The sequence below is a fragment of the Pseudomassariella vexata genome, assembly GCF_002105095.1.
Source record: "Pseudomassariella vexata strain CBS 129021 chromosome Unknown BCR38scaffold_31, whole genome shotgun sequence".
Classification (NCBI taxonomy): Eukaryota; Fungi; Ascomycota; class Sordariomycetes; order Amphisphaeriales; family Pseudomassariaceae; genus Pseudomassariella; species Pseudomassariella vexata.
Window position 1 is genome coordinate 36550 of NW_024467986.1, and position 26593 is coordinate 63142.

At 51.4% G+C, this 26593-nt stretch overlaps 9 protein-coding genes and 1 non-coding gene across 10 annotated transcripts; 6 read left to right on the plus strand and 4 right to left on the minus strand.

The window, feature by feature from the left end:
- Nucleotides 1-3466: 3466 nt before the first annotated feature.
- On the minus strand, nucleotides 3467-3569 carry BCR38DRAFT_t382. Its single transcript has one exon. It is a non-coding gene; the product is annotated as a tRNA-Thr (tRNA).
- A 647-nt stretch (nucleotides 3570-4216) lies between these two features.
- On the plus strand, nucleotides 4217-5676 carry BCR38DRAFT_479302 (uncharacterized protein; the record flags this gene model as incomplete). Its single annotated transcript, XM_040863143.1, has 4 exons — nucleotides 4217-4320; nucleotides 4385-4503; nucleotides 4652-4770; nucleotides 5400-5676. Exons 1-4 carry the CDS (start codon nucleotides 4296-4298, stop codon nucleotides 5674-5676), a joined length of 540 nt encoding a protein of 179 aa, XP_040709337.1. The 5' UTR covers nucleotides 4217-4295.
- Nucleotides 5677-6017: 341 nt separating this feature from the next.
- Nucleotides 6018-7729, plus strand: BCR38DRAFT_453151 (rab5-like GTPase). The gene is made up of 4 exons (XM_040861569.1): nucleotides 6018-6566; nucleotides 6636-6655; nucleotides 6715-6933; nucleotides 6990-7729. The coding sequence occupies exons 1-4, from the start codon at nucleotides 6491-6493 to the stop codon at nucleotides 7341-7343; spliced, it is 669 nt and encodes a 222-aa protein (XP_040709338.1). The 5' UTR covers nucleotides 6018-6490; the 3' UTR covers nucleotides 7344-7729.
- A 338-nt stretch (nucleotides 7730-8067) lies between these two features.
- On the plus strand, nucleotides 8068-10756 carry BCR38DRAFT_453153 (DUF339 domain-containing protein). Its single transcript, XM_040861570.1, has 3 exons — nucleotides 8068-8285; nucleotides 8349-10208; nucleotides 10276-10756. The coding sequence occupies exons 1-3, from the start codon at nucleotides 8184-8186 to the stop codon at nucleotides 10318-10320; spliced, it is 2007 nt and encodes a 668-aa protein (XP_040709339.1). The 5' UTR covers nucleotides 8068-8183; the 3' UTR covers nucleotides 10321-10756.
- BCR38DRAFT_508917 (uncharacterized protein) lies at nucleotides 10406-11802 on the plus strand (the record flags this gene model as incomplete). Its single annotated transcript, XM_040864983.1, has 3 exons — nucleotides 10406-10943; nucleotides 10973-11563; nucleotides 11677-11802. The coding sequence occupies exons 1-3, from the start codon at nucleotides 10695-10697 to the stop codon at nucleotides 11800-11802; spliced, it is 966 nt and encodes a 321-aa protein (XP_040709340.1). The 5' UTR covers nucleotides 10406-10694.
- An 836-nt stretch (nucleotides 11803-12638) lies between these two features.
- BCR38DRAFT_453154 (PIG-P-domain-containing protein) lies at nucleotides 12639-14143 on the minus strand. Its single transcript, XM_040861571.1, has one exon. It carries the CDS (start codon nucleotides 13698-13700, stop codon nucleotides 12951-12953), a length of 750 nt encoding a protein of 249 aa, XP_040709341.1. The 5' UTR covers nucleotides 13701-14143; the 3' UTR covers nucleotides 12639-12950.
- Nucleotides 14144-14298: 155 nt separating this feature from the next.
- On the plus strand, nucleotides 14299-16258 carry BCR38DRAFT_380704 (actin family). The gene is made up of 2 exons (XM_040857403.1): nucleotides 14299-14476; nucleotides 14545-16258. The coding sequence occupies exons 1-2, from the start codon at nucleotides 14422-14424 to the stop codon at nucleotides 15906-15908; spliced, it is 1419 nt and encodes a 472-aa protein (XP_040709342.1). The 5' UTR covers nucleotides 14299-14421; the 3' UTR covers nucleotides 15909-16258.
- Nucleotides 16259-16382: 124 nt separating this feature from the next.
- BCR38DRAFT_357569 (putative serine dehydratase domain-containing protein) lies at nucleotides 16383-17923 on the minus strand (the record flags this gene model as incomplete). The annotated part of the gene is made up of 3 exons (XM_040857119.1): nucleotides 16383-17477; nucleotides 17531-17665; nucleotides 17744-17923. The coding sequence occupies 3 exons, from the start codon at nucleotides 17921-17923 to the stop codon at nucleotides 16383-16385; spliced, it is 1410 nt and encodes a 469-aa protein (XP_040709343.1).
- A 1277-nt stretch (nucleotides 17924-19200) lies between these two features.
- On the plus strand, nucleotides 19201-22776 carry BCR38DRAFT_453158 (uncharacterized protein). Its single transcript, XM_040861572.1, has one exon. It carries the CDS (start codon nucleotides 19473-19475, stop codon nucleotides 22566-22568), a length of 3096 nt encoding a protein of 1031 aa, XP_040709344.1. The 5' UTR covers nucleotides 19201-19472; the 3' UTR covers nucleotides 22569-22776.
- A 657-nt stretch (nucleotides 22777-23433) lies between these two features.
- On the minus strand, nucleotides 23434-24166 carry BCR38DRAFT_145929 (uncharacterized protein). The gene has a single exon (XM_040853668.1). It carries the CDS (start codon nucleotides 24112-24114, stop codon nucleotides 23581-23583), a length of 534 nt encoding a protein of 177 aa, XP_040709345.1. The 5' UTR covers nucleotides 24115-24166; the 3' UTR covers nucleotides 23434-23580.
- Nucleotides 24167-26593: the final 2427 nt, after the last annotated feature.

Here is a 26593-nt window from a genome sequence, read left to right on the forward strand (position 1 = left end):
TATTATAGAAAACCGAGGCTTGATCTAAGCGCGGCGATCGGTAATGTCCTCCCAATAGCGTTTAGGAGCGCCCGAATAACGTACTGGTCTGGATTTAACGGATGATTCTAGACCGCATATTCGCCCAAGCAGAGGTTGGATATCAGCTTCTTTATTATAGCCGGAGATGAGTGTTTCTTCGTAAAATATAGCCGCTACTTCGTATCTTCGTCCGTTGAAATGATCCGCTTGGCCGCATGTTATAGTCAAACCAATGAGAGAAGAGTGTCTTGGGCAGGCCGGACGGACGAGATAACGACGTAATTCAGCAAAAGGCAATCAAGATACTGTATAAAACATACAATTCCATGAATTCTTTAGTGGTATGGCTGTTGTGACCATATGGAATCAGTAGCCGCCACTGCTCGGGGTTTTATGGTTGGGAGTGAGGGATGAAGACCGCTTTCAGCCTTTTGACGGCGATATCAGTGTTCGTCCAGTCGTTAGGAGAATTAGTGGAGTCCCAGTCGTTCCAACGACCGTCATCGGGAAACCGCTGCAGTTACACGTTTTTGCCAGCAAAGACGATTAGGGGAGAACAGCGGTACCGTCAGCGCAGCTACACTTGAGAATCGTGATCCAAACCACATTATGGTACTCCCTGACCAAGATGGACTGACGATAGGCTTCCCCAGCCCTCAAGCTGTTGTCTCTCCGCCCTGGAATAAGCCAACCTCATCATCGTTGTACCAGAACCTTTTAGGCATACGCTTGACCGCCGGATCATCCAGACGATCGAACAAGATGTTGATATTCTCGACAGTGGCGCCAATTATACGCTTATAATAAAATTGAGGTGCCTTTGATGGACCTTTCAGAGGGATCGCGGTGGCAGAAAATCCGGTACCAGTGCTTCCCAAGGGTTCTGGGTGAGAATCTTTCGTGCAAAATGAGTTGTGTTCGATGGTATTTGTAAGTGTAAGGGAATACAGAGCTATAAGCAGGGTTAAGCCTCAATTCTGTCACTAAGTGACAGAATTACTAGATCTTTTGGTCTATGTGACGTGATAGTCTAGGCTTGCTGTCACCTTACAGTAAGGCATGTTGAATAGCCAACATCACAAAGAATTCCCCTAGTAACCTTGAAAATGATGAGGATACCAGAGAATAATCAAAAGGAAAAAAAAATGCCCTGATGGATTGAGGCAAATTGTACGTGATATTGGGATCGAATTAACAGGATGTTGTGGCCACTGGAAAATGCCCTGGTGATCTGACGAATTACTAGGCAAACAAAAAAAGGTTCCGGAAAAGAGCTAACAAGCAGGATATCAAACAGATTATCTTTCAAACGTATGAGTAACCTAAACACGTTATATTAGGTGGAATGTGTGGGATTGAGCGCCATACGTGTGCCTGAGGTGGTGCCTGAGGTGGTGCCTAAGGCAGTGAAATCGCTTGTGTAGATAAAAAGGTCGGCACCTGCCTACCTACCTTAGATGTAACTTCTTACAGAGCACTCCGAGCAGTCAATACACACATCACACTGCGCATCGAGCATCGTAACCAATACAGGATCTGTACAGAGTCATCATCTGAGGGTTGAATCCCTCAGAATGCATATGGCCAAAGTGAAATAAAAATATAAAAGGTGGTCTAGTTCAAATTTGCTTCATTCTCATCAGTATCACATAGCTTCTGTTACACGCTAAGGCGGTCAAAGATTTGTGAGGTTGTAAAAGCATGACATTCTATCTAGTCCTATGGAGCACGAAGGTTGGACTTAGTCCCGAAGGGCTAAGTCACGTGGTAACCTTGATGGTCTTGGCAAAGCCCATCAAGGTTGCCTAACAGCTTCTCACAGCTTTACACTGTTTCAGACCACATAACTATTACTATCTTCTATATCATCCTACTTTAGTAAAATTATTGGTACGTTCATATATATTTGCTTTTTCTCTTCTTTGCCGTATAGTTTCCACTTGATACTGTGGAATTGGTGGCCTACGGTCACGTGAGACACACGCGAGATACTTTAGTGCCCTTGTGTGGCTTGGACCCCCCACCTGTACTTTCCCTCTTCACCTTCGCATGTAGCCGGAATGCCAGTACTAGTGCGATCCCACAGATACAGCTGTTGTAAACCCTTGGATATTAATTAGCGTAGGCAAACATTTGTTATCATTACAGAATCGACTACAATTGTGGCCTCCATCATTATTATGGAGACAAGTGTATCGAACCTGATCCTCCTTTTCAGCTATTTGCAGTTGGTATTCAGGGATTGCTCAGGTATTGAGCTATGTCATTCGTTTTAGTATTGAGATTATGTATCGGTCTTTTGCATTTGGCTACAAGTTTCCAATGAGTATTATGGCGTTTATTTTAGGAGAGAGGGATTTATTCCTCTGTTGATGACTCTGTCGATCTCGTGTCGATTACTGTGTCTGCTCTACGCACGCGTTGTGCTGTGTTGCTTGCTAGAAGCGCTATTGCTATCTATCAGGGAGGAAGGAAGGGTCGGGCCCACTAGCTACACTTGCCACTACACCGCCCTCCGCGTAAGGCATTAACTCTGGCGTTCAATCCCACAGGGAGTAGGATCATTGCTAGTGATTTCCAGTTTGGAAGATCAGTACTTAGTGTAAACATCCGCTCCTTGGATCAAACAACCGGTTCAAACAGGCCTCATTCTTTTCAATACCTTATACTACGTTATTAGATCTTCTAAGGTACATTGATACCTGACCACATGATAACTCAACATATTCTTTCTTGATTATTTTATCAAACTGTATAAGGTCAAATATTATTCATTAGAAAGACAACAATATATAAAAATAATATTAAATACGCCGTAGGTGTTAACCCTCGGTACCTCTACAAGTACTCCCTTAAGGGGCTATAGATGATATAGCGGGCCCTTAAGCCGCGTCGGGCGGTTATACAGGTAAACTTGTAGCCAAATGACTACTAAACCTCCTGTCCCTCCCTAAGTCTGTGCTACAACCCCTGCCTGAACTACCGATAAGTGTGGTAATGTGGCACTTAAATTCGTCCTCAGGGGTGGGATGCTGCTGATGTGCAGAAGATGCTCGACTATTTTTTTGTCGCGACAAGTCGTAGTATCTGCTAATTGGGGTTCTCGTCGAGCGTATACATCTCAACCATACGCTCAAGTGGATAGACCGTAACGTGGTCAGACGCTCGCAAGAATCGCGGCGAGAGGGCGTGCTGCGCGCCTTCTATCGTGAGGGGACGGGTTCGCCGACGAGCGTTATCGGAAAGGCGAGGTCCGATAAGGGGTCGGATTAACGATTCGAATTCTGGACCGGCTGTCGAGTTATATTCCGCCGACGTAGTGCTTGACGGTCGACTGGCTAGGATGCTCGTAATCCTAAACTGCACCAATCTCCCTATTATCGCTAGGTAGGCGAAGTCAACAAGGTGGGCAGCGCGCCGTAAGGGTTGACTAAACCCCCTTGTGTGTCAGCTGCGGGATTCGAACCCGCGACTCGTCACCGACCCAAGTGGGCGAGGCTCAAATCGGGACTTATCTACCAGCGAAGTGACCAACTACACCAGCCGACAACAATATATATACTTACCATGGAAATATTGATATGTCATTATCCCAGATAACAATACCAGGATTGCAAGTATCGGCTTGCAAGCCTCGTACTTAGTGGTTGCCCAAAGAGAAAGATACAGAGTTTAGAGACAAGCTTCAGGAGCATTGGCTTCAAAACACTGCATGAAACACGTCTCGACGCTCAAAGAGGGAATAGAAAGGATTGGAAATGGCGCCGAAAGTCGCTTACCACAATCTGCTTCACTGGAATGTTGGCGCGAATTAACACTAGGATACTGGCCTGATCTATTACCAAAAATGCCTCCGGTCGTTCAGGACATGAAACCCAAATGATTCTAAAACATGTTGATCCACTTTTTCGTATAAAGGATCCTATATGTAACACCTGCAATGAGGTATACATGCTTAGATCGTTAAAAGTAATGCGTGCGCAATCATAGGGCGGTTATCTAGTTCGGAGTTCAACGTCAGAGGTCAACGTCAGAGGTCCGCACCAAAGGCAACGAACTTATCTAATATGACCGGTCCTGTTGCTAGGATTCATTGGGATACCTTCGTGACACTGTCGTGTCCTCCATTGGCGCACCGCATCCTGAAATGAATTATATAAACCCTCTGTGGAGGAGGCGAATTCTGCCAGGTACGGTCTGGGCTGCCCTCTAGTTCCGTGATGTAATACGTAATTTGTACGGGAAGGAATGCAGTTTGAGGATTGAAAAAAGCTATGTCTTTCGATTCTCTGGCCGGCGGTAAGATTCTCTATGGGGAAGTAATTAATGATCCTAATGAATTGGCCAAGCTAGATTCACACAGGTGACAAAGATATGAAGGTAGGAAATTCAGTTCACCATCTAGGCGCCGAGATAGATGGGCCATCATATAATAGGTTCGCAGGATCGGAAAAAAGTTCAACGACCTCGCCATTGATACCAGTATGTATGATATGATTTTGCGAGGTGCTGGTAGTCCCTTCCGGAGAATTTCAAGTTCCGCGCCCAACTTTCGTACCGCATCGATTGTGAATAGTGGCTTGCTGGTGTCATAGATTGTCCTTACTTCGTAAACTATCAACTTTCGAAGTTGTGTGCTTTGGGCAGCAGTTCGGTGAACATCTTCCAACCACAGACCTTTTATCGACGTAATCCAGGCTTGAGTGTGAGATGCCGTAATATCATTATTACCACGCTAGATCAAGTTTTGTAAGTGAGGCTTTTGGGGCCAAAGCCGCGTATTGTGATAGGCTGTCACGAGTTTAAGGGGATGAATGTAAAGAGTCTGGCGTATGAACTCGAGTGACGAGACGGATCCTAAATAGTTTGGCGTAGAGTATCACATGACCATCCCGCACACGGCCATCCGCCCCCTTACAACCAGCCCGAACGCTGTGCCAAAACGTCATTCGCAGCTAAGTCCTCCATTGTATTACACTAGATACAAGGCAGTTTGGGCCATGCGCCAAGGTTGGCCTATTTTAGATATTTTGCGATTAATGCTGATGCCATGTATGGCCCCGCATCTCCAGATTTGGCAGTCCTCATTTTCTACCCTGTGATGAGTCTGCGCAAGACATCCACAATCATCGGACAAGCGTAGAGAGGGCGTGCTAGATAGCGGCAACCCAGGGTAAATTGTGGCTCAGGTGAGCGGAGTAGATGAAGAGCTTTCCAGGAGTTCATCCCGCCAAAAAAGGTTAGCCAAGTGGCTTCCTAGGAAACCGTTTTATTGGGTCACATTGTGGCAGGACCAACGCGCTGTGCATATATGCTTTCACTTCAGCTACGAGGCTTGTTCGAGAAACTTCATCAAGCTTGCAATAATCGATGTAAAGGTCTAGCTTTGTACAAAGAGCCGTAGAAAACTGCATCGAAGCCGTTGACGGCGACGACGAAGTTGAGGACGAAGTTGAGGACGAAGTTGAACATACTACGGAATCTCACGGCCGGGGCCAAGTGCCTTTGACGGAATCCGACTTCGAAGCTGATAATGTCAAGCACCCTACTTACGAACTTGATATAAGGCTCGCCCTATCTCCGCTTATCGGATGTGGAAACCAATTAATGGACAAAATCGCCGGGTTTGTAAAAGCTTTCAATGGAAATTCTTAGATTATGGAGTATAAGCTCGTCGTTAGGAAGTAGAATAAGTTGCTAGAGCGGTAACTATGACCAAGTAGCACGAGCGAGCAAACACGGAAACAAAATGGTTACAAAGCACCGTAAGCTTCAGTTTATGGCATCCAGATCTGCTTACGGGGCAAGTTTACCTCTTTTCGTGCATACAATTGCATAATTCCTGATCGACTGAGTGAGCTTGAGCAAGGGCGGCGAGGACGCTAAGCCTGATTTGTCGTGCGCCACTTGCAATGGAGAAACCTGGCTTAGGCCAGAGCACTGACATCAAGCAGTTTTAGTTGTTCATGTGAACGCCAAGACTTCATCGGTATTTACGAGGTAGAGGTGCTATCTGCTGCGGCTGGTCGCAGCTGACAAGATAAAGAGCTGCAAGTGGACGGCCCTACCTCTCACACTGTGTAAAATACACTGTACCTTGATGTGAGCGTCAGGTGCACGAGGCACTTGCAATCGACGCCCTCAGCCGCCTCGATTCTACTGCAAGTTCCAGGCAATCACTGTCCAAGAAACGAATGACCACCTGCAAGTCACCCAACATCACCCATTCAACTCTTCCGCCGAACCACCAAAGCCATTTATGACGAGTCGTTTGCAACCCTCGCCCAAGTCTCGTCGCTGTCGGCCTTAGTTGCTAACCGTTTGTCCTTTGCGCCCGTTCCGGACCCTCTGGTCGTCATCTCGACTATTCTTTGTGCAGCGCCGAGCGACATCGCCAGTTTCCGAAAGTTACCTCATTCATTACATCAACCCCGAATCACTGCACCACCCCGCCAACACTGCCAGCATTATGGCTTCTAGAGGAGCTCCCGCAGGTGCCCGTGGAATGAACACACGCTTTGCGCAGTTCAAGTTGGTGCTATTAGGTATGATATCGCCACGCCAGCGAATCCGCTGGCATCGACATAAACGAATGCTAACCTCATTCATTATAGGAGAGTCGGCAGTGGGAAAGGTATCGCATACATACGAATCCGACGCCTCGTATTGCTCTCGCTAATCAACACTCAACAGAGCTCGATAGTTCTACGATTCGTGAAGGATCAATTCGACTCCTATAGGGAATCCACCATTGGCGCCGCCTTCCTCACCCAGACCATCTCACTCGATGAAAACACAACGGTAAAGTTCGAGATATGGGATACAGCAGGCCAGGAACGATACAAGTCGCTTGCACCCATGTATTATAGGAATGCGAACTGCGCTGTAGTCGTCTACGATATTACCCAATCCGTAAGGTTCCCCCAACGTGGATGTCCTCGGATGCCCAAACTAATACGATGATACAGGCTTCGCTGGATAAGGCAAAGGCTTGGGTCAAGGAGCTTCAGCGACAAGCCAATGAGAACATCATCATCGCTCTTGCAGGCAACAAGCTGGATTTGGTGAACGAGCAGCCCGATAAGAGGGCAGTGTCGACGGCTGACGCCGAAGCATATGCGAACGAAGCAGGTCTGCTCTTCTTTGAGACATCAGCCAAGACAGCCGAGAATGTGCGGGAGCTGTTCACTGCCATCGCGAAGAAGCTCCCGTTGGACCAAGTGGGTCCGCGTCATACTCGCCCAGGTCAGCGCGCAGGCGGAGTAAGCTTGGGACCGACCGAGGGTGCCAATACTCAGTCTGGAGGGCCATGCAGCTGCTAGAAGCGTGTGGGGTGCTGGTTGAAAGGGGAAACCAGGCTACCACGGTACTTATACCTGATCCTCGTCATTGATGCGTACCTGCTCTACTTGCATGGGTCGGCGGATCTCCTCCAGTACTACAGTAAGCAACGGAGCTAGGCAAGTGGGCTTATTCGACAACGCGTTCACTGAGGCACATGGCAGAATATATTCATTTGGAGTCTCGGAAAGGTGGCATACGTTTTTTAATAACTTGACTTTGGTCTTTCCTGCAACGCAAACTAGGGCCAACGAATGGCTGCGCGATGGTGGGATACAGCGGAGACATGGAGATTGTCCGTCGGTCTTGAGTTGTACAGTGTTCTCACCCTAGTTGTCATAGAACTTATCCCTCAGCTTTTGGAATGAAATCTTCATAAAAATATGCTTTTGATGAGCGCTATCTGTACTATGGTGGGAATACTTGTGCGTCCTACTGCTTTATGTCATCAGAACGAAGCTCCAATCTTGCACACTAGTTGCATGCGCTTTGGGAAATGGAGCACAAACTGTGTCAAGGATGATTAAATGTTAGATAAAAGCCCTTTACTTAAAATGGGACCACCTCGAATATATTCTCTATATCAGTGTTGATAAGATGTTTGTGTGGTGCAATGTTCGGAGTCTATTGTCGGCTCGGCGTTGTTTTGTAGCCTTGCATAGCGCGTTCCTGACCGGCGGGCCGGGATTATCCATTTGCTAGCAGCAAAAGTTGAGCTGCCAACGTTGGCAGCTAGCCGAGCATTTTCCCTCTCCCACGTCCACACCCCAAAGCCCGACAACGCATCCGCCATCGCAGCCTGACGGCTACTCAATGCCCTCATGTTGCGCACGACGTTGCGATCCGTGAGAGCGGTGGGCACCAAGCCCATTGCTGCTCCCACTGGCCGCCAATGGCAGCCCTCCGCTAGCGCAGCTGCCAGGGTATGAGATCACCTCGATGCCATGCGTCCGCATAGGAATTTATGCTGACTGGCAGGTAAATAGAGATACTACGCTGAAAACAAAAAGGCTTCGATACAAGATGCGAACCCGCCAAAACTACCCGCTTCTGAGACCAACACATCGCCGGCCGTAGATGCGCCCGCTCTGAAGACGGAAGCCAAGGTCACAGCCTCCACTATAGATGCGAAAGCTGTCCCTCTGACGCCCCCAGCTCCGAAAGAAGCTACCCTCTCATCGACAGGTACCATCACTCGACATGCACCCCCGGCTGGTGCTCCAGTCCCGGTCAAGAAGAAGGGCTTCTTCCGTCGTCTACGCAACTATGTTCTTACTCTGATGATCTTGGGCGCTGTCACTTTCGGTGGTGGAGTGTGGTATTCGCGCGTCAACGACAACTTCCATGACTTCTTCACCGAGTACATACCCTACGGCGAGCAAGCAGTCTTGTACTTCGAGGAAAAGGAGCTGAGGAAGCGCTTTCCCCGTGCCATGACCACTAGTTCCAGGACTCAGGACACCGGTGCTCAGGTGAAGATTGCTCCCCAGAGTGGTGCCTCCTGGCGGGTTGCAGACAGTGGAGAGTCCGGCGGCCGGTCCAAAAGTGCCGTTCGTGACGGTAATAGCAACACCCCTGCAACTAAACAGGCAAAGCCCAAGTCTGAGGCCACCGCAAAGAAAGCGACTGTCGTTGCGAAGTCTGAGGAGCCACCAAAGGCTGCAGCTATCCCTTCTGCCGCGACTTCTGCCGACATGACCAAGAAGGCCAAAGGAGATAAACCTGTGTTCAAGGCGCCCGAAGTTGACGAGCCCTCTCGCTTCCCTCCTGCTGGGCCAATTGACCCGCTCAATGTCAAAGATGCCGACGAACCCGTGGTCCAGGACCTGGTCAAAATGCTAAACGACATCATCACGGTAGTGAACGCTGACAACGCTAATGATCGCTTCTCCGCCACTATTGGCAAGGCCAAGAACGAGCTCAACAAGGTCGGGTCCAAGATTCGCGATCTCAAGGCCAAGGTCGAGAAGGATGCTGCCTCTCAAGTATCTGCCAAGGTGAATGAGTTTGAAGTCGCTGCAAATGAGCTCGTCACCCGCGTTGAAGGCGCCATGGCCTCCCAAGAACGTACGTGGCGTGAAGAGTTCGAGACTGAGATGAGGCGCATCAAGGAAGTTTATGACTCACGCATCAAGAATGAGATGGAACGCGAGAAGCTCGTTAATGAGCAGAAACTGAACAACTTGCTACTTGAGCAGGCTATCGAGCTAAAACGCCAATTCATGAAGGACATCAAGAACACGGTCGAGGCGGAGCGCAATGGTCGCCTGGGCAAGCTGGATCAACTTAGCTCGGCAGTAAAGGAGCTCGAGATGCTCACCACCGGGTGGAACGATGTTGTTGACATGAACCTCAAGACGCAGCAACTGCATGTTGCTGTCGAGGCCGTCCGCGCCAGTCTTTCCGACACTGAGCACCCGCGGCCTTTTGTACGAGAGCTCGTTGCTCTCCGGGAGATTTCCTCTGATGATACTGTTATCAACGCGGCAATTTCATCCATCAACCCGTCTGCCTACCAGCGTGGCATCTCTACGCCCTCGAATCTCATCGACCGTTTCCGTCGTGTGGCTTCCGAAGTTCGCAAGGCCAGCCTGCTACCCGAGGACGCTGGCGTGGCCAGCCACGCTAGCAGCTGGGTGCTCAGCAAGATCATGTTTAAGAAAGAGGGACTCGCCGCTGGCGACGACGTTGAGAGCATCTTGACCAGGACACAGACGTACTTAGAGGAGGGTGACCTTGACAAGGCGGCGCGGGAGATGAATGGACTGCAGGGCTGGGCCAAGACTCTAAGCCGGGACTGGCTTGGTGAGGTGAGGAAGGTTCTCGAGGTGCAGCAGGCACTTGAGGTAAGCGATCCCCTGATCACTTGAGCAACATATGCGATGGGGATATTTGTTCTAACATACTTGATAGGTTATTTCTACTGAGGCTAGACTGCAGAGCCTTAAGGTGGAGTAATTAGACATCAACGCTTCGGTTAAGGTTTTCTGTGTCTTGTACATTTGTCCCCTAAAGCAATGAGCGTCTCTAGAGAAAACGGGAGGGTGGAAGAACCCTGTGTACTAGACTACGAGATTAGTTGCAATAAAGGCAATGCCTAACTATAGCCTGTTTTACGGAAAAGCTCATGCTACAGTATTCCCTGGGCTGCTTCCAATTGGCATATGTAATACTACTTTCGACGAAAGCGCATATGGCAAGTCATGTGCCAAGATCACCGCAGTGTTGGGTTTCGCAAGGTGATGCTCAATGGCACGGTCAGGTTTATCCTCGAACAACAAAACGATATAAGCTAATCAAGGCGTATAACTGGGAGAACATACTAAGGCTACATGTTTGCCAACCACTTCCTCCCTTCCTTCTTGATAACCCCAATCTCAACCCATTCACAGGCCATCACTTGCGTTTCAGCAGTTGACAACAGGAAACGTCACATTGCTTGGACCCCGTTCAAGCCAGACAGCTGGACTGCATACTCCCTGATGGAACAATCGAGCATACTGCTCAATCCAAACGTCAATCCAACCGGCAACCCAACAGGAGTCGAACAAAGCATCGCCGCTGATCCGCAACCCGCCCGGGTTTGTATCACCTGGATAAGCACCGCTAGGCTATAGATGACAACGGCCGAGGCGTAGACGGTTGTATTTGGACATGTCAGGACGTTGACGCAACTCTTGAGGAATGCCTGGTGGTCGTCAAGGAACTGCGTCGTTGGTTCGGGACAAGCTATCGGGTCTTAGTGTGTGCTCAGTGGGTTTACCAGAGGGGACTGCAAGCGGCATTGCTAGGTACTCTTATTTTCGCCTGGCGCAATGTTTACCGTGGCCACGGTTGCGAGGCCGCCGAGAGGCAGGATGAGCTGACGAACTATCCGGCGGTGGAATTCTATGGTTGGCATATGACGAGCAAAGTATTCTATGATATACGTTTTTGCCGATCAAGGGGGCCCGCTGGGGTGCTCCTCGCTCTGTTCGGTGGTCACGGGAAGCCAGGAAGGTATTCGCTTCTTCGTCTTGGGACCGACGATGTCCATCTCGTTCTCTTTCCTGAGGGACTTTGGAGTCGCCCGGCAAGTGCAATCTATTCAGATATGGCCGTAGCCATCCGGGGACGTCGCTATTCACCAACAGTTTATGGCTGGTCCCCTTTCATCTTGATCATCGTCTTGAGGATGAAGGAGACGCTGACTGTTGACTTGGTAGGACGTGTGACCGCGAACGGACGATGCGCCATTGCCAAGACTGGAGCCGCGAGCACCGTTCTGTTTCCTCTTGTATCACTGCTTCAAGCTCTTTAAGACTCCTCTTTTAGTCGTCAGGTAACCCTAGAAGTGCTGGGTTGTGGGCACAAGGAGATTCAGTTACTTTCGTCCTACGATTCGGTCAGTCGGTCAACTGGACAGGAATGGTGATTGATCTACTGGGGCTCGCCTCCTAGTTCAAGAAAGTGACCGTCAAGTTTTTGCAAGAGTTCCTTTGTAGTTAGTCTACCCAGGCCTATAAAGTGTGCGAGCTGAACCTGGAAACCCCAAAGTAACAGCCCCCGTATCGGTCAGGGTAACATTCTCTAGACCTTCCTGACTAAGTACGTTCACAGCAACCTTCACCCTAGTGTGCAAGGCTCTCGGCTTGTCATATGCGGGCGATTATCTTCTCGGCACAAGTAGCTACTGACCATGTTCTTGGTACAAAGGACAAGGCTACGGGAATTAGCACTCTCGTTGGGATGCGTTATAACATGGGTTACCACGATAACCTCGATCAGAGTTGCTGAAGATCCAGCCGCCTCGAGAGTCACCAAGATACTATACGTGGGCAATAGGGACGATGAGATATGTGGAAGTCAGCAGCTGATTGCTTCATATCTCGTCAGCTATCCTCGTTCTGATGCTTATATGGTTATATGCGGCGTTATTCGTTCGGAACCCAGTGGTGTGCTCATATTTGCCATTTGTAACTCGTTAAGCTCGCGATAGCACAGGCTGGATCTTCTGCCTGGCTGGATTGGTTTATTTTCTTCATTATGATGGCAGAAACGTGGCTTGTTCTGTGAAGCAAGATTGGGACCCCCAGGAGAGGAATCCACAGGGCAGTAATAACTTGCATGAGGGTCCATGGGGACTTCAGCCCATGGCGAACAACAGACAGCATATGCTCGTGAACATCGCATGGAGGAACCATAACAATACATATACAAGTGGACTATGGCTTAGGTTAGGCCAAATCAAATTACATAGCACAAGATGCTGGTTGAATTGAACGAGAAAAACTATACCTGAATAACGCACTCCTTTCTCCTATAATTATACAAAGAAACGAACAAAAGAAGGCATTGTAGTTCCACAATCTTATCTTCTATAATCTATTCTTATACATTTCTCATATATTACATAGTACATTTAATCTTCTGCGGTCATTCTAGAAACGCCGTCCAAGTAACAATCTTACTCCTATATTATCAGTGTCTGAAACCAACTTGGTATACAAATTTGTAACAGCCTTTCTCATCCTCGCAGTATACTTACTTACATCCTTGGGGAAGTGACCAGCCAAAATGCCATACCAGTGCGAGGCATGGTATATCACTCAGTAACCATCTTCGCTCTCTACGTCCCTACCAAGACCATAAAGCACCTCATTGACGCCGGCAAGTGGGATATCCATCACGGCATCAGTACCCTCGTTCCAAATGTCCCTCCAACGCAATTCACGGCCCTTCGCCTCAGTCAAGAAGTGCATCTGCTGCCTCACCCGCCCGGTCCCCTCCCCACTACCATGGCCCGCAATTGGCCTAATTCGGCCCTTGGAGTCGATAGTAGCGATATTCGCCGCCTCGTCAACAATAGTCTCGATGGACGACAGCGGCAACGTCAGGTACTCGGTGTTGTATGCCGCGAGCGCAATGTAGATGTACACAATAAGCATGGTGATGAAGGCCGGGACCGCCAGCGCCCACCACCGGTTCGGGTAATAGTAGATGCCCATGGCGTGCAGGAAGGGCGACGGGAGGTACGCCCATAGCAGGTAGACGAGGAAGACCAGCGTAGAGAAGACGTATAGAACGAAGCCGTAGTATTCGTATGTGGGCACCTTGGGGCTGGCGCGCGGGACGGGCTCCAGTTCGTCGTCTGAGGCATCCGGGGTGGTTGGGCGCGAGGGGCGAAGGAGAGAAGTTAAGGAGGGTGAGGGTGGGAGAGGTGTGGGGGGACGCCCGTAGAAAGGAGGTGCGAAGAAGTTTTGGTGGAGGGGTGGAGGGGGGACACCTTCGTCCTCGGAGCTAGATGACTCAAGGTGGTCGGATAGGACGTCTGCTTCTTCATCTGAGTAGTCCGACATCTTGTCTGTGGGTGGGACGTTGCCGGTATGAACATGGGGTCTATACCAGCACCGACAGCAGTTGAATGTCTTCGATTTGAACTTATGCAATTGTTAAGGCGTTGAATAATAGTGATGTCTGGTTGGGCCGAGATGTATGGGAGCAAAGGTCTCAAACCGCAACTCCATTCTTGTTAATAAGCCTTCAGCAGCATTGGATCTCGAGGAGCTTCGTTATTAAAAGCTCTGGGGTAGCTTCAGTCGCGTCGAGACCCAGCTGGAGACTTGTCCAGTATTTTGGGTAACTTTACTGGACGTCCCAACGATTAGTACCCGGAAGAACGGTACCGACAGATATTCCACGAGGACAATATTGATAAGTCTGCACAGTGAGATAACATAAAATGCGCTCCATTCCTGGAATTTCTTCAAGAGTTGTTTTGGTAGAGAACAGCCATACTTCTGGAACAATTCACACGGTAGGGAGATCCTAGAACCGACAGGCACTTGTAGGTCAAGTACCTCTAGAGTCCCTTTTCAAAGTGGCGGACGCACAGACCCATTAGATGCAGGTCCCTCTGTCCAGGCATCCAGGGCTGAATTCTAGCCATGCGATTCCAAGCTCTTTTCGCGGTCGGTGAAGCTTGAATTTTGCGGGCATCTTTACCCCAAACTCTTCAGGTTTCCTAACACTCGTCGCAAGACATTACCGTCTGGTCAATTGGCCCGAAACCCTTCCAAAATGGCCGCTCAACAGCTCACGACGGCAAGTGCCCCGACGGATATCTATGGCGGAGGTATGCCAATCTCAGCCTTGCCGCGAATCGCGACAGCATCAAGCTGCCTGTACTAACACGTACCCCAGATGAAGTATCAGCCCTCGTACTCGACGCAGGCTACTGCCACACTCGCGCCGGTTTCGCAGGCGAAGATGTGCCCAAGTCCATCTTACCGTCTTTCTACGGATCGCTCAAGGACGCCTCGCAACTTCAGGGCGCTCGCGACATCTTCGGCGACGAGTGCTTGTTACCCCACGCCGATTTCGAGGTCAAGAATTACATGTCGCGGGCTGATTCTGTAGTCGAGGACTGGGATGCCGCCTCCAAGATGTGGGAACACATGTTGATTAAGCGTCTGCAACCCGAGAAGGAGACACACCCGTCCAAGAACGGCCTGAACGACCCTGCGGATGAAAACGGGGATGTCAACATGGAGGACGTGGAGAACCAGGAGAATCAGGAGAAGCCGCTGGCAGAGAGCCCCTTGTTAATGACCGAAGCGCCTTGGAACGCAGGCAAGGCGAGAGAGAAGGCTATCGAAATCGCCATGGAGAGCTGGGACGTCCCGGCCTTTTGGCTGACCAGAACACCCGTATGCGCCGCTTTCGCGGCCGGCAAGGCCAGCGCATTGGTTGTCGATGTGGGCGGTGCTTGCACCAGTATCACTGCTGTACATGACGGCCTGATTCTCAAGCGATCGGTTCAAAAGTCACCCGTGGGCGGACTATGGTTGTCGGCGCAGATCCGAAGTATGTGGAATAGCAGTGAGCCGAAGCTAGACCCCATGCCTACGTTCATGGTCGAGAGCAAGACGCCAGTCGATGCGGGTGCACCAGCCCAGGCCCGAGTCCGCAAATTCGACTTCGACATCTCACCTAGCTTCCGCGCTTACGAGGATGAGCGGCTGTTGACGGAATTCAAGGAATCGGTCGTCGAGGTGTGGAGAGGCCCGGGCAGATACTCGAACCCCGGCAATGAGGAGCTGGTCAAGACCCAGCCCGGCCGCGTGTTCGAGATGCCCGATGGCTCCAACCAGATGTGGCGAGAGCAGCGGTATCGTGTGTCCGAGGGCATGTGGGACGAGACGGCGGCTCTGCCGACAAACGAGGCAGACACCATCACTAAGGCGCAGACGATCCCCGAGCTAATTAAGTCGTGTCTCAACAGCGTCGACGTTGACTTGCGGCCTCAACTGCTCGCCAATATTGTTGTCACGGGTGGTGCTAGTCTTGTCAATGGATTTAACGACCGCCTGAACAACGAGCTGATGGCCATGTACCCAGGCATGAGGATCAAGCTACACGCTGCTGGCCTCACGACAGAGCGAAGATTTGGAGCCTGGATCGGCGGCAGCATCCTGGCCAGCTTGGGAACATTCCACCAGATGTGGATCTCCAAGAAGGAGTACGAGGAGAATGGAGCGGGCATTGTAGAGAAGCGGTGTAAGTAGTGGTGCACCGAGGCTCCTGTGAGCGAGACTTTGTCAAACCCTCAAGGTCCTTGTGGTCCTCTGCGTTTGCCTTCATTGCGAGATTGGTAGGGCGTTAGGAGTTTTCTCGGTCGGCTCTGGTAGCTTCATGCACCGGTTGAGCAGACCAAAACTGTACGGCGTAGTAAAAGCTTGGGTATGGCTGAGAGCTTGGCTGGCTGGCTCGTTATACATAACAGCAATACACTTGTCAGGAATGGCAAGGAATTAGACGGCCGTTCCAAAACTTGTTCTGGTTCTGCATGAGCAGCTCATCGGCAGTAATCGATGGCGAAGTAGAGGTAGAGGCTAACCAATTCGCTCTATGTGGTATCTTTGTTTAAAAAGTCTATAATCCTCGACTATCAGTTGAGTCTAACTCCCCTCCCGCCCCCTATTCGGCCGTCCCGATTCTGGATATCAAGTTCCCTTGCCCTGTCCCCAAGCCGGTCCTAGTTACCATCCATTCCACCGGACCCAGACATCAACGATTTCGTCCTTGCGCCCCTGGTTCCGACTGTCCACAATAAGATACCACGCATGTCCCGCGCTCGTGATACAAGCATGATTAGGCCAAACCCTCAGTCTCTGCCCAACATATAGCGGCACCTCATCCTCCTTCTCCCCGACCCAAGTCAAGATGCCATGCTCCTGCGTTATCTGCCCAATCTGCCAGCCGCCATGCTCGGCAGGGAAGTTCTTCCCCGGCGACGGTTGCTTCTCGGCGTTCCACGGCGACACGATGCCCCAATTGCTGTAGTGTATCCCCGCGGGCGAACCCATGTCCTTGCAGGGCTCACGGCCGATAGCAAGGGTGCCCGCGTTGACGAGCGCCTCGGTGGTGCCGTGGGGTCCGCGCCCTGGGTACAGCGAAGCGACCTCGACGAGTACCGAAATGGCAATGGCGTTGCTGTTGAGGAACTTGGAGTCGCGGCTGTGTGCGGCGAGCTGTTGGATGTCCAGCGTGGGGTACACTCCCGCGTGAACCTCGAGCGTGAAGCCGTCTTGTTTCAGGGTTTGGATCAGGCTAGCTAGTTTGCTTGTTTGCGCATTGGGGCCATTTGTTGTCGCGGCGGCGGGATCGTCGAAATCAGGGTGTTGTAACGATGTTGCGGTAGGCGTTGCGCCGACGGACAGGACTAGGGGGTGGTTCGGCCGCTCCTTGCGGACCACGCGGGCTACATCGTATAGCTCGTTGAACTCGAGGCCCAGGAAGTCGAGCGCCTGCCAGTCGTCGCGGGTTTCGTAGGATTTGCTTGCGTGGGTGTAGACGCCTAGGAAGACACATGATCCCACTGCTTCCGAAACTAACAGCTTGTCCACTAGGAAGTTGCACATGGCTGAACCTGGGAAGACGCCGGCGCGGTTGCTGCCCACGTTGATCTTGAGGAAGACTAGGGGCGGGTTGCCCGACTTGGAGGCTAGCAGAGTGAGGTACTTTAGTTGGTCGGGATGGTCGACCATCACTGTCAGACCATTAGGCCCTAGTTGGGCGGAGACTTGAGCTAGACGATCTACACATGACGTGTAGATGGGGAGACAGTAGAGAACCTAGGGGTTTGTTAGTATGTATATGAGATCTGGGATGTAAGGAGAAAACCGACATTGACTTTCCTGCTATTTTGCCGGAATTCTTGAAGCAGGGGCACAACATTCTCTGCCTCAGTCAAGGTAGAAACAATAATGTTGACCGCTGACGAGCTGTCATCCCCCACTTGTAGCCTCGTCAGTTCAGCAGTCTTGGCAATGTGTCAGTAGACTGTACGTAAAGCAGCTCCTTCGGCAGGCTACCCATGCCACTGCCCATGTATCCATACCTTGTGAGTCTTGATGTGTGCTCGCCAACTTAGATCGAGTCTTTGTGACGCCTCCAGCATCAGGTTGCAATTCGCCTCTAACTTGGCCAGATCCAACACGCAGGCCGGCGTCGGCACCTGGTAGAGGCTCTTCCCTACATATTGTGCTTTGAGCAGGTCCTTGGATATATGGACGGCCATTGCACGACGCGCCGGTTGACGAACAAGACAACGATAGTACCCGAGCCCGAAAATCGGCACGAAAACGAATGTTGTTGACCTAATAGCCAAGTAACAGACTTGACTGAAGTTTGTATGATGCTCCTCGTCTCTCACTTGAGGCCTTTTAGTGAGTCAAGCATACTGTCTCATACAGCTCCGCAACATCTTGCGATGATACCGAGGTCGGGTCCCACAATTGCACTTTCGTATGTGTCTACTATCGATATACCCCTCCGGATGCGGCGTGATCGGCGGCGGGCCCGACTCAGGAAGGAGACATTGTTTGCCAAAGTGGTAATTTCGAGTCGTTGTCACCAGCTGGTTGTCGTATCGCGCATATAAGCTGCAGCATGCGGAGAAAACAACAATTGAATCGCAGTCTCATCCAGCGGCAACATTGAGGTTCACGGACACCGTGTCTTTCCAAGCTAACCAAACTAACCAAGCTAGAAGCCTAATCCTTCAAGGCCTGGACAAGGCTGCATGATCGCTCGGCAGGAACCAAGCCGCCGAGATAGCTCCCTGCAGAGCTGCATGTTGCTTCTTTACTTTAGTCACAAGCGCCTGGCTGCTGTCGACAATGTGGCGCTCATATATATGTACGGCATGAAGCACCGGCATGGGTAAGGAGGCCAAACGTATTAAGCCATGCTTGGGTTGCCATAATTCTCAATCATACGGCAGAATTTCATTGCATGCGTAAACTCCCCAAGTCGTTCGGGAAGTTGCAAGGACACCTTTTAAGCATTAACGGCTGTAACATGCATTGTGATAGGATCTTCGATCGCCATCCTCTCCATCCCCTAGTGAATTTCCAACACTTGCCAGCAGGCATCAATTGGCCCGAGCTTCCTCTTCTTGTATATAAGTACCTAATTTATGGTTAGCCCTTCAGCAGCTGCAAACCACAACGTAGTCTCTGAAAGGTGGGCAAACTCATCACTGCAAACGATGGTGTCTATCCAGGCAAAGAAATCAAAACCAAAAGAATCAATCCTGGCACCCCTTCGAGCATCTTGCTGGACCTCTTAAACTGCTGTACTTCGTACCTGCCCAAACCATCCCTGCACCAACCTTGCAGCGTGTCCATCTAAGTCTGAACTGGCTCGAGCCTGACACTTGCCGCCACACTACATAGTATCACTGCGCGTGGGGTCGTGGCTAAAATCAAGCAGTCTGCGCCAAGGCCAGCATTTGTACCATCTGAAAAAGCGCTAGGCAAGCGTTGATTGGTAGGTAACACAGCAGGCAGGGACCTCCACTTCGAGATCCAGCAGTGAACAATTGACGCCAGACCATCTTGTCTGCCACCTCGTGCTTGCGATCTACCTACCTCTCGCCCTCCCGTGGTCGCAATCGCAGTCGCCTGAAGTCCTACAACTTCGATGCCGGCCGCAGCGATATCACATCATTTTCTCGGCATGCGATAAATGACACCGCTTCTCCAAGTGTTCGCGCGCGTAGAACGAGACAACGCCCACCCGTGAAGGACCTGTGGGAGCCGACAGTGCACCGACCAATCGACATCATGGCCGACGACGACTTGGACGCCCTCATGGCCGAAGGGCTCAGTGCCGCCAATGCCGCGGACGATGTCGACCATGCAAACAGCCTGAACGGAGACGGCATTGGATCTGTCGCAACGCGCACTTCGCAGCTCACAGACATCGACTGGAAGGACCGCGAGAACCAGGACGACGATGCTATCAACAGGGTGATTGCCGGTGCAGGTGGCGGAACGGGCATGCAGCTCAACCTTGATGGCTTTGCCGAGAAGCAGCTTGACCAGACCGAGAAGGCGGACGATGCAGTGGATTACGAGGATATCAGCGACGACGATCTCCCTTTGGATGAAGATTCCCCAGATGGACCGATGCCTGCGTCCCAGGTCCCCGCACTCACCGAAGATGAGGGGACAAGCAACGAAGCCGAGAAGGACATATTTGGTGACGATGGTGTTTATGATGACGGTGATTTGTTCGGGGAGGGCGACCACAACCTTCCACCTTCGTCGCCTCTAGCTACGACCCAACTTCCCTCCTCGCCGCCACTAGCAACCCCGACGGCTGCCGAAGCAACCGGAGAGGTGTCCGATGAAGACACAAACATGATGAGCTTGGATGAGATGCGCAAGATCAACTTCAATATCGTGCAACCAGACATCACCCATTTGTGGGTCACGGAGCAGTCTAGCCATCAAGACCACCCGGCACCTCCAGAGAACATTGAGCAACTCCTGGATCATACATTTCCGAGCTTTGCCAAGAACAAAGTTCTCAATTTTCGGGAGGTATTTGCCGAGTGGCCGGCTGAATATATGTACAAGGAACCGCCCAAGAGTCCTCCTGAGCTTGTTCCGACCAAGCTGGAGCTAGAACTCGATGGCGACACGTCCAAGCTGTTCAGAATCCCAGACAGTGTTCTGGCTACGACTCAGAAGAAGTCACAACAGTATCACGGCGACGAAGATGACTGGAGTCTGCCCATGGCTCCCCCAGCTTTTGGTGTGGATGATGCCATGTCGGATTCCGATGACGAAGACGAGCGGGTCGGAGGCTACACATTGACCGAGATTGCAACCGTGTGCGATGACTGGGACAATATCCATGAGCCCAGCTCGGTACATCAGCAGAACGGCTTGATATCCCTTTCAGACGACGAGGATGATGACGAGTGGACCAGGGAATTTCTGCAGCCCAAAGATTCGCAGCCCAAGAAGAAGCGGAAATACGAGCCAGGTTTGCCCGATATCTCATCTTTTGACGCATGGGGAATCGAGAACTTTGTAGAGGCGACAAAGCGCTCTGCCCGGCGTGTGGAACTGAATATGAATGATCCTTACCTTCTGGTGGATGATATGCAGTCCGAGCGACCAAACAAGCGCCCACGTCTCGAAGAGAAGACCAAGCGCATGGCCAACGGTCAGTTAGGCAGAGACGTGCGTCAGCGATTCAACATTTCGAACGACGATGCCTACAGTGCACTGAAGGCGAACAACAAGAGCAAAGTCAGAGCTACTCTCTCCAACCTCGCGGTGGAGCACAGCATGCCGGCTCTGAAGTTGACGTTCCCTTTCTACCGCACTAAGGTTGCGGGGCACTTTTGGGAACACCATCGAAAGAAGTTTGAGGTGGACAAGGTCCTGCGGCACGCCATCAACTTCCGCAAACCTGGTAGAACGAAGCGTCGCGAGACTAAGGGCCGGAGTGTGCGAGACATATTCAAGACGTCAAAGGATCTCAGTCTAAACGACAACTCCAGCGCGGTGCTTTTTGAGTACTGCGAGCAAGCCCCCATAATGATGTCCAATTTTGGCATGGGCAGTCGAGTCATCAACTACTATCGACGCAAGGATCGTAATGATGAAGAAAAGCCACCAAAGGCCGAAGTTGGCGAGCCCCATGTCTTGCTGCCTGAAGACAGGTCGCCCTTCTCCATCTTCGGCACCGTGGAACCCGGGGAGACTGTCCCCACGCTTCACAACGAGATGTATCGTGCACCAATTTTCAAGCACACCCCGAGAAGGAACGACTTCTTGCTAGGCTACAGCACCAACGCGGCTGATGGCCCGAGGTGGTACTTGAAAGCGATCGACCATCTCTACGTTGTCGGCCAGACGTTCCCGTCTATGGATGTGCCCGGGCCACACGCCAGAAGAGTAACAAACACACAGAAGAACCGTCTCAAGATGATCTCATACCGAATGATGAGGAAACGTCCGACGCATGATGTGGGCCTGAAGCAAATCACGCCGCACGTCTTCGAAAAGGATGATGCGCAAAACCGGCAGAAGCTGAAGGAGTTCCTCCACTATGACCGTGACAGCAAAACCTGGGTCATGCCCGAAGGCCAGACTCTTATGGATGAGTCTGGTATACGAGCCATGATTAAACCCGAGGACGTCTGCTTGATTGAGGCGATGCAAATTGGTGTTGCCCAGTTGCACAATGCGGGCTTGGACCCCAAAGACTCGAAGGTTGCGGCCGCCCAACTCGACGAAGAGGAGCCAAGTACCGAAGAAACTTTGATCGCCAAAATGGCTCCGTGGGAGATGACCAAAAACTTCATTGACGCTAGCGCAGGCAAAGCAATGGTGGCGCTCCACGGCGAAGGTGATCCCACTGGCCACGGTTTGGGATTCAGCTTCATCAGGACATCGATGAAAGGTGGTTATATCAACTCGGTTCAGGGGCCCCTCGCCACCAGTGCGGACGCCATGGAACGTGAGCGGAAGGCCAATGGCGGCCATTCATATAACGTCAAGAAACAATCAGACATGTATTTCGCTGCCATTCATGACATTTGGGGACGTCAACAGGCGACACTTTCCGACACGACTACCCACGAGGACTCGGATGTGTTAGACACGGCCAACGAGGACGACAGGTTCAACCCTCGCAAGCAGACCAGTTTCACTCCTGCTGCCCCGATGGACGATGGAAGAAGCCAGCTTAGTCGGTTGAGTACAGGCAGCCGACTAGGGAGGCGAAAGCTCAAGATCACTCGCAAAGTCAAAGGTGACGATGGACAAATCGAGACCAAGACGCTAGTCATTGAGGATCCCTTGGTCATCCGCAGCTACATGAAGCAGCGTAAGGATATTGAAGAGGCCGCAGTTAAGTAAGTATCGAAATTCTGTGCTGGTGATACGGCTGTTTTGTGATTGGCTTATCGGGACTGTCACTACTCTTCCCCAAATGCTCGGCTCTACGGCCCGCCATTGTTTTCATTCATCATCTGAACCAACTACCTACCCTGTGAAATCGTTCGACTTGAGTGCAACGTGACTAACTCCATGGTCTTTTCTAGTGTCTACTCGCTCAAGCCATCAGGGGATGCCGATGCCGACAGGGAACGAAACAAGCTGTACGTTATTGCCGACGACACCATGGCTTGATTACACTCGCTAATGTACTCACAGGATCGAACAGGAGCTTGCACGTCTACTCAAAAATGCTGATCGACGTCAAGTGCGAGAGAAGCAGGGCAAAGGCAAGAGAAAGACCGTCAATGCCGACGCGGGTTCTCCAGATCCGTCTGGTTCTGCCGATAAGGCGGCAGGAGGCACGACTCGGAAATGCGCGAACTGTGGGCAAGTGGGACATATCAAGACGAACAAAAGGTACTGGCATTCCTGCCTCTCTCGTTTACTGTCTGCACCTTCTGGCTCGGAGTTTGGAAGACCTCTTGAGCAGGATGGGTCAGGAGGCCTCGAATCGGATGGAGTCCGCATCTCGTGGTTCCTCTCGACTCGGGGGCTCCTCCAGCTTCAACCAAACCCCCTTCTTTTAAGTTCTATCAGATTTTTCTGGAAGAGGAGAACTGACGTGAAGACACGCTAGCAAATGTCCTCTACTCAATGGTACAATGGCAAACCCCAACGTGGGCGCCGACCAAGGAGGCTTTGGTTCATTCAGCGCTCCCACGCCCGGAGGTCCAGCCAACGAGACCGGCTAGGGTTCGAAAACCGCTACTTGGACCTCATCGCGCAAACGTCATGCCAAACAGCGCCAACTTAACATTTGATTTTGATTCACGACATTCCACCCCACCCGCACACTAATTTCCCTCGTCCACTCTTAAGGATCATATCACTCTCCGATGTCCTAAGTTTAGTTATTTCTGACTCTTTAGCATTACGTGAAATTATAACTTTGATACTGGGAACCAAGAACGGCGGAAGTACCGTTGATCCTGGCTCCACGAGCAACCGGCAACGCCGAGAACCAGGGATCTGTTTGGATTGCATATACGTGTCTGGAATAAGGGTAGTTCATTTGAGCCGGCGTCAAGGCGACGGCAGTATCGAGGCTCTCGGGGATTCGACTTGCATGCTCACGGCCGTGCTCATGGCCCAAATTGGAAGCACGTATGCGTGGGGCATTATAGGGGCGGATTGGCAGCAGGCGCGGCAGCATCTGAAAATTATTGACCATGAACGACCACAACATGGACGTTGACTCATGATGCATATGGTTGGAGGGCACTTCGGCCGGAAATGTGGTATGGCAGGCCATGGTTGAGCGGTTAGGCAGGGACGGAGGAAGGAGTACGCACTTGCATACCTCAAGGAAGTCTAGAATTTGCTCTCCCGGTCCCCATTCTGTCTCTTTCTGGGACTCTTCTGCAGACGAGATTGCAGCAGCGCTTGTATGACACTCAGAGCTCATCTACATAGATTTTTTGCTAAACATAGAAGCCGAAGAGCCGCACTATGAAGTACCTGGCAACGTATGCACGCAGTGACAAGAACCGGCACTTTGGGTGCAGCGTGACAAAAATGGTACAGTCCCCTGTCTTTGCAGGGGAGGGGAGAGGGGAAAAGGGTCACACCAAGTGGTTGACAAGCGACAAGCTTGCTTACCTCTTCGTCCTGCTCTGGTTTGCAGTCGTTGGAGAAAGAAACAAAAAAAGCAGGTGGGTTGTGCTGCATACGTCAACAAGCGTCGTGAACCGTCCAGTTGAGGATTTGGAAGCAGATCATTGATGCTACCAAACAAACCCCGTTGCCGAGTCGAAGCCCTCCTATCGGAATGCTGGGTTTGCTGGGTGCTGGGTAAAGCCCGGTGATGAGCTATCTATCTGCCTTTAACCCCCTCCCCCGCCCTTGCATGCATGGTACGGTAGGGTTGTATATTGCCCAGTTGGCGGCTATCTCGCGTCTAGAAAGGCGGGCAGCAGCTACCTGCCTGCCTGCCCACCTGCCTGCCCGCCCTTTGGGTCGGAGCATTTACATCGAGGTGTGGTGGTACAGGACAAGGCAGATGGGCAGGCTGTGGTTTACCACACCGACTTGGGAGATCTTGGGAGATCTTGTTGACCTTGTGGTCGGGACCTCATCCTGTCGACGATGAACTCTTTGTCTGGCTGTTCGGATTCGATTCCGCCAGGAATGTGAACTCGGTTCAGGAGGTCCATGCTAGCCATCTCGTTGGTCTTCTCCGTCTACCGGACTTTTCTTGTTTGTTGTTTGGCAAATTAGCCTCATGTCAGCACCGTCAAGTCGAAACAATATTGAGTTCATTGTCGGAATCCTTCGAGCGGTCTGTCCGACCAGTCGAAGGCCCAGATGATTTGTTCGCTAATATTGCGAAGTGATCTTATTCATCAATCACTCCAACAGGAAAGCTTGGGGACCATTCTCGACGCAAGTCGATGCAGCCAGGACGAGGATGACGGTTTTTGCCCTCGTTCCATTCGTTGAGAGAGGGATAATTTACCCACATTGACTAATAATGTAGGTGGGCTAATTATTGGAGTGCCAAAAGGCTGCATGCATTCGAAAGGTGCTATAAGTAGCTATTTTTAGAATCTTCCCCCTCCCCCTTCCCAGTTCGGCTCGGCATGCGTGCTGGCTTGGCACGCACGCCCTGGGGTCTCCCGCAGTTGATAACTGACAAGGGAGAGCGAGAAAGAAAGAGAACCTTGCAGGTTTGGCAGCCTTGCCAGATTGCTTGCAGCGTGATGCTTGCCAATCAGCGGGCGCCGAGGATACACCAAGCAGTCTTGCTCGGCGCTTAGCGGGTAAGGGTGGGTTGAAGATTTTGGAATTGTCCGGTCGTTCTCTGTGCGATGAGTGATGATGACCGACCATGGATGATTACGTGGGATGATGGGTGTGATGGCCCATCTTGTGCTGCCGTCAGACTCTCCAACAATTCAGTGTCGACGTCGAGGTCACGGTCGCGGTGGGTTCCCTTGCAGGCTTGCGGAGAGTCATGCGCGAAGTTCTGCGAAGCTTGGTCGCGGATCTGGCCTGCAGCCTCCCCGCTGTCGAAACTGTGATATCGGCAGGCCTCGCTAGCACGTCGTCGAGGTTCGATGAGGCAGGCCATGCAGACACGTGAGTGGTGGCCAGGGTGCTTGGGGAAGATGGCCCTGTTGCACCCACAAGAATGGGCAACCACCACTGATAGGATGAATACTCAGCGTCACTGGCCAGGCCAAGAAATGAGTTGACAGTCTAAACTTGAATACAAGATTGGATGGTTTAGACTACCCGGCATCGGGAACGTCGAGATGGCATTTCCCCTGGTGTCCCTCCCCTCCCACATATCCGCAAGGGTATGGCTCTATGTGGAAAGACCCCTACGCAAGCCAGATTGCCGTACCTATATCGAGACGGGCCTGCTTGACGGTCGATGCGAACGCGCAGGGCAAAGACTGACGCCATTGTGCGACGTCGACGTCGTTCGAGAAAACCACCCAGGTGTTCATGTCTTTAAATAACATGCCACAGCACAAGCTCTAAGAGGTACCTGAAGGATTGGGATGTGCGTTTCGAGTCGAATGTACGTACCGAAAGGGAGAGGAACGGAGACGAGACAATGGAATGCATCTTCTGCAATGGCACTTTGTTGCTGCAGGTCCGGCAACGACATTGCACTTTGTGGTTGGTGTTGGAGCGGCTGGTGGTGAGGGCATCCTCGGGGCCGTGGCATACCAGATACACAGTGCAGAGTACGGAGATCCACGAGGGGGCAATTGGTGCCGTGGGCCAATCAAGGTCGACGGTGAGGCTCCGACGGTCTTAAACTGCCGCGGTTTCACGGCTTCAGGCGCATTACTCGAGACCGAGAGGGCGGGCAGTCGACAGGCGAAAGAGAAAAAAACGCGATGCGCTTTCCCAGATATGTCGAGACCGAGCAT

What these genes read in the sequence shown, in the direction of transcription:
- BCR38DRAFT_145929 (XM_040853668.1), bottom strand. Translation starts at nt 24,114, where the DNA reads ATGAGCTCTGAGTGTCATACAAGCGCTGCTGCAATCTCGTCTGCAGAA.
- BCR38DRAFT_453158 (XM_040861572.1), top strand. Translation starts at nt 19,473, where the DNA reads ATGGCCGACGACGACTTGGACGCCCTCATGGCCGAAGGGCTCAGTGCC.
- BCR38DRAFT_453154 (XM_040861571.1), bottom strand. Translation starts at nt 13,700, where the DNA reads ATGTCGGACTACTCAGATGAAGAAGCAGACGTCCTATCCGACCACCTT.
- BCR38DRAFT_380704 (XM_040857403.1), top strand. Translation starts at nt 14,422, where the DNA reads ATGGCCGCTCAACAGCTCACGACGGCAAGTGCCCCGACGGATATCTAT. An exon ending in GACGGATATCTATGGCGGAG is followed by an intron (nt 14,477 to 14,544) that starts GTATGCCAATCT and finishes CACGTACCCCAG; the next exon opens with ATGAAGTATCAGCCCTCGTA.
- BCR38DRAFT_453153 (XM_040861570.1), top strand. Translation starts at nt 8,184, where the DNA reads ATGTTGCGCACGACGTTGCGATCCGTGAGAGCGGTGGGCACCAAGCCC. An exon ending in CCGCTAGCGCAGCTGCCAGG is followed by an intron (nt 8,286 to 8,348) that starts GTATGAGATCAC and finishes GCAGGTAAATAG; the next exon opens with AGATACTACGCTGAAAACAA. An exon ending in AGGTGCAGCAGGCACTTGAG is followed by an intron (nt 10,209 to 10,275) that starts GTAAGCGATCCC and finishes CATACTTGATAG; the next exon opens with GTTATTTCTACTGAGGCTAG.
- BCR38DRAFT_453151 (XM_040861569.1), top strand. Translation starts at nt 6,491, where the DNA reads ATGGCTTCTAGAGGAGCTCCCGCAGGTGCCCGTGGAATGAACACACGC. An exon ending in GAGAGTCGGCAGTGGGAAAG is followed by an intron (nt 6,656 to 6,714) that starts GTATCGCATACA and finishes AACACTCAACAG; the next exon opens with AGCTCGATAGTTCTACGATT. An exon ending in TCTACGATATTACCCAATCC is followed by an intron (nt 6,934 to 6,989) that starts GTAAGGTTCCCC and finishes ACGATGATACAG; the next exon opens with GCTTCGCTGGATAAGGCAAA.